This window comes from Conger conger, chromosome 1, assembly GCF_963514075.1.
Source record: "Conger conger chromosome 1, fConCon1.1, whole genome shotgun sequence".
NCBI classification, from domain to species: Eukaryota; Metazoa; Chordata; class Actinopteri; order Anguilliformes; family Congridae; genus Conger; species Conger conger.
Window position 1 is genome coordinate 93,751,586 of NC_083760.1, and position 10,000 is coordinate 93,761,585.

The following is a 10,000-nucleotide window of genomic DNA, read 5'->3' on the forward strand; positions in this document are numbered from 1 at the left end:
ACACACACACACACACAGACACACACACACACACACACAGACACACATTTCAGGTAAAGTTGTAAATGCTCAGTCAATACCATTCAGTTGATAGTCAGTCTGTCAGTCAATCAGTATTCACTCAAACTCTTTCCTTAGATTGATATTCCAGTTCTATTGCTCTCCGTTACTGTTTTTATCCCAGAGAACATCCCCAGGTAGCAGCTAATGTGCACTGTCACACATCTCGAACCCACAGCAGGACCTCGCTAACTAGCTCCAGCTCGCACTCCGGGAAAACCGTTTGGAATAAAATAAAGCGCCGCACAATATTTACAGTACGTTTGGGGAATTTGGCAGACTCTGTTATCCGGGGCGGCTTTGGGCATAGCTGACATTCCTCTGAAACGCAATCCGTCTGTGTAGCTCGGGCGTGCAGCTCGCTGGGTATTTATAGAAGACTCTCAGGTTAAGTACCTACACTCAGGGGTACCACTACTGCACCCCCCCGCTGGGGCGGGGGTCAGACCAACGGGCTCAGAGACGCGAGCCAAGTCCTCCCAGCGTTCTATTACCCCGCCTCGCGCTCAATACAGGCCTGCCCTTCCTCCTTCCTTCACTCTCTGCTGTGAACCAGACGGAGGAGAAAACGAATAACACACGGCCGATTAAACTGCTACTAATGTGTGTAAAGTGCTCTGGGGTCTGCCGGCCTCGATTTCAACCATCTAGGGCGGAAATATTCAACTTGCAGCTTACGGTATTCAATTTACAAGCCAGAGCACCAAATATGGCCTGCCAGGCTCTTGGCCATGTAATCGTTGAGAGGGAAAAAATATTATTATTATGAATAATAAGAAATGCAATGTGCTCAGTGGCATTTCACAAAGCTTTATAGTTAGCTGGATAACTGCACAAAACTGGAGTACTGAGTTAACTGGATAACTGCACTGAGTAAAACCCACAAAGCAGGATTATTGTGTTAGCTGGATAACTGCACCGAGTAAAACCCACAAAGCAGGATTATTGTGTTAGCTGGATAACTGCACTGAGTAAAACCCACAAAGCAGGATTATTGCGTTAGCTGGATAACTGCACTGATTAAAACCCACAAAGCTAACTCAGTAATCCTGCTTTGTGGATTTCACACCGTACAGTTATCCAGCTAACTCAGTAATCCTGCTTTTGTGGATTTCACACAGTACAGTTATCCAGCTAACTCAGTAATCATGCTTTTGTGGATTTCACACAGTACAGTTATCCAGCTAACTCAGTAATCCTGCTTGTGGGTTTTACTCAGTGCAGTTATCCAGCTAACTCAGTAATCCTGCTTGTGGGTTTTACTCAGTGCAGTTATCCAGCTAACTCAGTAATCCTGCTTTGTGGGTTTTACTCAGTGCAGTTATCCAGCTAACTCAGTAATCCTGCTTTGTGGGTTTCACACAGTGCAGTTATCCAGCTAACTCAGTAATCCTGCTTTGTGGGTTTTACTCAGTGCAGTTATCCAGCTAACTCAGTAATCCTGCTTTTGTGGATTTCACACAGTACAGTTATCCGGCTAACACAATAATCCTGCTTTGTGGGTTTCACACAGTGCAGTTATCCGGCTAACACAATAATCCTGCTTTGTGGGTTTTACTCAGTGCAGTTATCCAGCTAACTCAGTAATCCTGCTTGTGGGTTTTACTCAGTGCAGTTATCCAGCTAACTCAGTAATCCTGCTTTGTGGGGTTTACTCAGTGCAGTTATCCAGCTAACTCAGTAATCCTGCTTTGTGGGTTTTACTCAGTGCAGTTATCCAGCTAACTCAGTAATCCTGCTTTGTGGGGTTTACTCAGTGCAGTTATCCAGCTAACTCAGTAATCCTGCTTTGTGGGTTTTACTCAGTGCAGTTATCCAGCTAACTCAGTAATCCTGCTTTTGTGGATTTCACACAGTACAGTTATCCGGCTAACACAATAATCCTGCTTTGTGGGTTTCACACAGTGCAGTTATCCGGCTAACACAATAATCCTGCTTTGTGGGTTTTACTCAGTGCAGTTATCCAGCTAACTCAGTAATCTTGCTCTGTGGGTTTCACTCAGTGCAGTTATCTGGCTAACTCAGTAATCCTGCTCTGTGGGTTTCACTCAGTGCAGTTATCCAGCTAACTCAGTAATCCTGCTTTGTGGGTTTTACTCAGTGCAGTTATCCAGCTAACTCAGTAATCCTGCTTTTGTGGATTTCACACAGTACAGTTATCCGGCTAACACAATAATCCTGCTTTGTGGGTTTCACACAGTGCAGTTATCCGGCTAACACAATAATCCTGCTTTGTGGGTTTTACTCAGTGCAGTTATCCAGCTAACTCAGTAATCTTGCTCTGTGGGTTTCACTCAGTGCAGTTATCTGGCTAACTCAGTAATCCTGCTTTGTGGGTTTCACACAGTGCAGTTATCCGGCTAACACAATAATCCTGCTTTGTGGGTTTTACTCAGTGCAGTTATCCAGCTAACTCAGTACTCTGGCTCTGTGGAACTGGAATAGGCCCCCGGGGCCTGCATCTGAACAGTGTCACCACGTCTCACCCTATCCTGTCAGAACAGAATAAGAAAAGGCTGTGTATTCAAAAGCCCACAAGTCAACTTTGTTGACGCTTGTGTGCAGCACTTCTGCTACTATAGTGTTGCCCGTGCGCTGTCAAAAACAACTTGGTCCCCTGGATAGACGTGATTGTATAACCCTGATTTAGTGTGTTATTTCTGCGGAACCCTCCGGAAAACTTTCCCCCACACCTCCCATTCTAGACCAGTAAACCTGCCACTGGACTGCGCCTCTGAGGTTCTGGCACGTGTCTCTCCGTCGTTAGAGACCAGGGGAAGAGAGAAACTGTGTTCACCCGTCCTGCTTACAACCTACAGGCTACTTTCCGCCCAGTTGTGGACCGTACTCTCTTGACACTGTCAAAGCGTTCGTGCAGAACAAAAGGTCAGGGGTCAACCTTCAACTGTGTCTGTTGCTCTGTTTCGGGTGATGAGCAAGTGAGCATAAAACAGAGACGTACACACATTCTGGATCGATCGAGAGACTTGACAACCTAAAGGGGCGTTCCGCCCTAAAAATAAATAAAGCTGTTTCCACTTAGATTATGGTAATGTACAAACTACAGGCATTTGACAGACGTTCTTATCCAGAGAGATGTACAGTTGATTATACTAAGCAGGAGACAATCCTCCCCTGGAGCAATGCAGGGTTAAGGGCCTTGCTTAAGGGCTCAATGGCTGTGCGGATCTTATTGTGGCTACACCGGGGATAAACCAGCGACCTTGTGTGTCCCAGTCATGTACCTTAACCACTACGCTACAGGCCGCCCTGTGCTGTCTGTCCATCCAGATAGTCTTGCTGAGATTTGGAGAGTTTTTCAGATATCATTATATATCACTGGGGCAGCCTGTAGCCTAGTGGCTAAGGTACATGACTGGGGCAGCCTGTAGCCTAGTGGCTAAGGCACATGACTGGGGCAGCCTGTAGCCTAGTGGCTAAGGCACATGACTGGGGCAGCCTGTAGCCTAGTGGCTAAGGTACATGACTGGGGCAGGCTGTAGCCTAGTGGCTAAGGTACATGACTGGGGCAGCCTGTAGCCTAGTGGCTAAGGTACATGACTGGGGCAGCCTGTAGCCTAGTGGCTAAGGTACATGACTGGGGCAGCGTGTAGCCTAGGGGCTATGGTACATGACTGGGGCAGCCTGTAGCCTAGTGGCTAAGGTACATGACTGGGGCAGGCTGTAGCCTAGTGGCTAAGGTACATGACTGGGGCAGCCTGTAGCCTAGTGGCTAAGGTACATGACTGGGGCAGCCTGTAGCCTAGTGGCTAAGGCACATGACTGGGGCAGCCTGTAGCCTAGTGGCTAAGGCACATGACTGGGGCAGCCTGTAGCCTAGTGGCTAAGGTACATGACTGGGGCAGGCTGTAGCCTAGTGGCTAAGGTACATGACTGGGGCAGCCTGTAGCCTAGTGGCTAAGGTACATGACTGGGGCAGCCTGTAGCCTAGTGGCTAAGGTACATGACTGGGGCAGCGTGTAGCCTAGGGGCTATGGTACATGACTGGGGCAGCCTGTAGCCTAGTGGCTAAGGTACATGACTGGGGCAGGCTGTAGCCTAGTGGCTAAGGTACATGACTGGGGCAGCCTGTAGCCTAGTGGCTAAGGTACATGACTGGGGCAGCCTGTAGCCTAGTGGCTAAGGTACATGACTGGGGCAGCCTGTAGCCTAGTGGCTAAGGTACATGACTGGGGCAGGCTGTAGCCTAGTGGCTAAGGTACATGACTGGGGCAGCCTGTAGCCTAGTGGCTAAGGTACATGACTGGGGCAGCCTGTAGCCTAGTGGCTAAGGTACATGACTGGGGCAGCCTGTAGCCTAGTGGCTAAGGTACATGACTGGGGCAGGCTGTAGCCTAGTGGCTAAGGTACATGACTGGGGCAGCGTGTAGCCTAGGGGCTATGGTACATGACTGGGGCAGCCTGTAGCCTAGTGGCTAAGGTACATGACTGGGGCAGGCTGTAGCCTAGTGGCTAAGGTACATGACTGGGGCAGCCTGTAGCCTAGTGGCTAAGGTACATGACTGGGGCAGGCTGTAGCCTAGTGGCTAAGGTACATGACTGGGGCAGCCTGTAGCCTAGTGGCTAAGGTACATGACTGGGGCAGCCTGTAGCCTAGTGGCTAAGGTACATGACTGGGGCAGCCTGTAGCCTAGTGGCTAAGGTACATGACTGGGGCAGGCTGTAGCCTAGTGGCTAAGGTACATGACTGGGGCAGCGTGTAGCCTAGGGGCTATGGTACATGACTGGGGAAGCTGTAATTTCAGACTTCTAATGGTCAAGAGAGGAACAGCAGCAGCAAACACCCTCAAACCACAGCACTGTTTATCCCTCCCCCTTCCCTGTGAACGCGCTGACGTTGAAACACCATTGGCTGTGGCAATTAGAATCCTTTTTCAACCAATGAGCTTTCAATACTGTACAGTAGTACAATGTTCTAGGTACAGTGTCGGCCCATCAACAGTATATTTTGAAACCCGAATTTAAGGACTATCAACACAGGCAGAGGGTGAGTCAACATGTCAGTGAGCCTTTTTCAATGACAGGAAGGGATTTACAATGGTCTTGTAACAATGTTCTTGCACAAAAATCTCACCTATTGTACCTTTAAGTAAAACCCTTAACTTAGACTAAGCAGGGGAACATCTGTTTACAAAAACTGCTTCCTACCAAAGTATGTAATCTGTGTAACATCCACACAAAACCAGGCCAGTATTCTGGGGCACAGTGTTGTTCTAAAACCTCGTTTCAGGATTTAATGCTTTAACAATGTTGACATCGCACATTACTGCCGTGCTTTGGTTGAGACTTTTGATACAGATATGCACAGTCGACAGAGTTCGGTTGAAAGTAGTTCACAATGAAACCATACACAACAAGGTCTGTGGTTGTTTGTGTGTAGCCGTGTCATTATATTTAGAAAGGGACTTTGCTGTTGAATTGAGTACCACAAAACATGGTCCCATGTCAAGGTGACAGTAGATTTCCAGAAAACTCGTCATATCTCATCGAAACACTCCGGGTAAGTGGAAACACAGCTTCTTTTATTTTTCTTTTTGGTGAACTTCCCCTTTAAAATATGAACTACAGAAGCAAGATTTGGAAGCCAAGGCGCGGTGTTTTGAAGTATCAGTTCTGGTTTGTGCAAAGCAGACACACAGAGAAAAACAGATGCACTCATCAGATAAGATTGCGCCTGTGATGTCGGTCAGCATTATGATATTCTGAACCTTAAAAAATATATAAATAAAAAAAACCCCACGGTGGAAGACTGTTTGGCAGGGAGAAGGTCGTGTCAATGTGAGCCAGGATAACAGCCGCACACAATGGCCCATTGTCAGATAAAACTGTGAGAAATGAGAGCCGCGTTCAGCTGTGTGCCCTGCCTCCCGGTCCCGGTCACATTGCAGTCTGAGCCATTCCAGGTTTTACAGCAAGCAGTGGGCTACGGTACAGTCTTGGCATGCAAAAAAAAAGAAAATATAATGCCCCTGCGATTGGCTGTTTTGTTCTAAAAAAGCCTGTTGACATTTGTTAGTTCTCAATGGGTCAATCTTTGACTGGAGAGAGCAGGAGTTCCCCCCCCCCGACAGTCCTCAGTGGATAGGCCATTCTCCACAGACCCTCAACACATGTTATGTGCTCAAAACAACCCCGCTCTAAAATCCAGTTATGCCAGCCTGAAAACTGAGCAGGTCAAGCTGGTCATAAAGCTGGTCTAGCTGGCTATGAGCTGGTCAACCAGCTAGTGCTTGTAGCTTTATAAAGCATAGCTACCAGCTGTTTCAAAACATAGCCTGAGCTGATCAAACCCTATTGAGCTGGTAGCTGTACTGAATTTACCGACCAGCTAAACTGTGTCCAGCAGGGAGCTGAATTGGTCAACCAGCTAAACCACGTTGAAAGCCAAGCTTGTCTGTTTTTTTTTCCAGCAGGGAACACGTTTCCTCTGTTTAAAAGCTAGATCAGTGTAACGCGAGTGCCTCATACTAAACAGATAGTGACAGTAAATTACAAAGTTATCCACTTAATATTAAACTCAATTTGTTCATGTTTGCCAGTGTGTTTTGTTGACATGGATTATCTCAGATAATCGTGGCGTAAACGCACAATAGGCTACATTCGACAATTGTTTTATATGTCCCGAGTGTCGATCATAAAGCCATCTCTCTCAACAAAATCACACACGCACAGCTGTGTCGAACGACGGCATACTCAACGCTACGGTGCGTACTCCCTCCAGTGGATACTCGAATATTACAACTTTAGTAGACACACGTCATGTACATTATCCCGTTGATTTACATAAATAACACCGCCCATGTGGGGCGAAACGTGATAATCCTCCGACTCGGGTGACTTTTTAAAAGGAGGAGAAAAAAAAAACCGAGAAAACAGAAAAAAGTTTGAGAGCGGGAGGGTAACTGAGTGAAGAGTTCTTCGAGCTGCCGTCAACGAAAGCCGGCGTTGGGTGGGCTTTTATAACCCTGTTTTTGGATTATAAAGTATGGATGCTTTGAAGTCGGCAGGAAGGGCTATTATTCGGAGTCCGAGTCTCGCTAAACAGTCATGGGGTTCTGGAAAACACAAAAGTAAGTTGTTTTTATAAGTCATTTTTATCCTGCTCACGTCGTGTTGCTGGCTACAAACAACCGTAAAATAGCCAACGTGGTATGATGTGCGCCTGATTAAGATTAGCGTGTTGGATCATTTCTTCTCCAACGTGTCTCACTGCACTTCTACAAAGTTAGCATGTCAGGTAAGCAAACGTTAGCCAGGTAGCTACGGGGAATTGCAATTCTTACAATTCTCAGCCACAAATATATTTGGTGTAGTTACATTGCTAACGTTAACGCTAGCGAACATGCATGTAGCTGGATACGCGTCAGCGGTAAACTGGCCGTCTTGCAAGCTATTTTGTGTTCGCCTGCTAATTTGATCAAATGCAATCCTGTCAAAGCAATATTCTCAAGTGAGCCAACTGGCCAGCTAACTAGTTGACTACCTGTTCACGTGAAATGAATGCGTTGCATTTCGAGCTGAAATGGATATAAACGAATCGTTGCTTATGTCGGTAAAAGTCAACTAGCCAGCTAGCTACGTTACTGTAGGTAACCAGATACATTTGTTTGGACTAATGTCTTTGTTGGCCTCTGCCCTGACACATTCCGTATTCGTGGATTGAACTGTCCAACACTGATCCGTTAGCTTAACGTTTGCCAGTGCAAAGCACAACACGCGAAAAAAATAAGGAACCGTGCGTAATGAGCTGCTTAATACGTTTTGTCAGCTATATGATTGGACATATAATTTATGGAGTTCAAAGATCCTTGACCGGCATACAGACTGATGGCTCGTTACCGTGTCTGTAACTGTAAGAGATTGTGCTGAAATTGCCGGCAGTGCAACGCTAGCGTAGAGGTTTAAGAAAGGTGAATCCATCTTGCTCAGACTGCACATATCTCAATCACGATATAACGCACGGCTGGTTATTATTCATACTAGCGGTAGACCTACTAGATTCTACAATGCACAGGTTTTGAACAGTGTCTGTTGAGTGGTCTTTATCTAGTCCCTGCGTCCCGACTGGCCAGTTGCTCTGCTAACTTTTGGGAGACATTTCTAAAGGTTCACAAGATGTAGCTACCAAGGACGGATTAAAATGGGGAAAGTCCACGCGTTGTGCGAGAGATTACTCGGTATTACTGCAGAAGGACACTGAATTCTGGCTTAATCCTCCGGTTTGTTTAATCCGAGGTATTCCCAAAATAGTCGATCCTGCCATTTATGATATGTGGGGTGGAATCGGAAGCAGTTTGACTACGTTACACCCATGATCGCGCCACGTCATCCAACACTGATTTATAGATTTTACCGCTTAATAAATTAGTTACAGTGGAGACGGAGAATGGAACTAAACTGTAAAACTGACTGAACGGCTGGCACTCCCGATCGTGTGAATGCCTGGTTGAACCAAAGGGCGAAAATGAAATGGGATTGACAGAGACTGTGTAGACTATCTCGCAGGAAACTATTGGTGTTTGCTGTCTTTGTGTGTAGACTGCAGGAAGGGAGTCTTGGCAACGCGCCGTTGTTCACAAACTAAATATTTGCTTAGCGAAAGCGAATGAGGGAAATCCATTGTAAAGTACTGTATCTCTATTTTAAGGGATACATTTGGCAAAAAGTATGTTCCTGGCGTCACTGTTTTCATCAATCGCCAACCTGTTTACACTTTCCCACTCTGACACACTGACCAATAAAAATCCACAATGAACACGACCGCTGTAATAGTTGACCGTAGTTGTACGCTGCAGTAACAGCTGTAGTAGGCTACCGTGTGGGCGATAAAAGGGCCGTTGTTATTGCCTAGATACGTTTATCTTTATGATGGCAATACAGTGACGTACTATGTTTGGAACAATCTTAGTTTTAGAACTCGGTTCGGAAACTCCCGTCTGTTCGTTTACCTCAGAGAGCTTGTAATTGGTTTGGGCGGGTCTCCTTCGATGTGTCACCACTGTGTGGTTGATTTAGCTAATTTCTCAATTTTAAGGACTTCTTATGCATAGTGTCTCGTCGTTTTTACTGATCACCAAAACCGACTTCTTGTTCAACATCCAACCTAAACCGCCCCAGCCCCCCCCGGCCACCTCTCCAAAAAAAGACTCATTCTGTCAATGGAAACCACACGTGCCACCCAGCTTTATACCCGGCGGGCAGGAGCGCCCTATTTGTGTTTCCCAGCGGGGGAGGATAATGCCCGTTGTCTCTAAGCTGCTCTCCCGTTCCAAATCTCCCTTGGCCGAATAGCACCCCGTGGCTAATTAGCATTCTGGGAGCTTATTCCCATAGCCATGGTGACGGGCACTAGCGTTGAGGTTAGGTCTCCATTGTTCGCTCCCCAGTCGCCCTTAACCTCGCCTAGTGCCAGTCTTGTGTCGGTCTTGGCTATATAAAGCCGTGAGCAATAAGCGAGTTTGTTCGGCTGTGTGGGCGCCGGCGTGTGCTCTTTTTGACGGCGAGTCTGACAACCAGGCTCCGTCCGAGCCCGTGTTCGCCTCGTCTCCTGGCTCCGACGTGTTGCCTGGTAGTGGTGGTAGGCGTTTAGCCATTTCATTAAACAATCACTAGTGTATTGTTTTCTTCCGTAAGTATATTATTTGATATTCTTTAACTCTTTAGATGCCAGTCTGAGTTATCCCTGAAGTAATCTTTACCAACAGCCAACTGGTTAATATATTTTACAGGTCCCAACTTGTACACCTTCCTTTCCTGTTTTATTTTCGGTCCTGATATTCATAAGACTACATTTTGTGTGTTTTTAAGCACCACAGACAACCTCTACCCAGTTTCATCCAGTCCATACTCCAGCGCCTCTCACGAGCTTTACCAAGAGCAGCCAGTTTTAGTGACCGTGTTTTTAAGGCTCGTTTATATC

General features: G+C 46.6%; 1 protein-coding gene across 1 annotated transcript in view; it reads left to right on the forward strand.

Moving 5' to 3' along the window:
* Positions 1–6,875: 6,875 nt before the first annotated feature.
* ldlrap1b (low density lipoprotein receptor adaptor protein 1b) overlaps positions 6,876–10,000 on the forward strand; it is a 52,002-nt gene continuing 48,877 nt past the window's right edge. The window contains 1 exon segment of the mRNA XM_061244767.1: positions 6,876–7,151. Coding sequence (XP_061100751.1) covers positions 7,067–7,151 — 85 coding nt within the window. The 5' untranslated portion in view covers positions 6,876–7,066.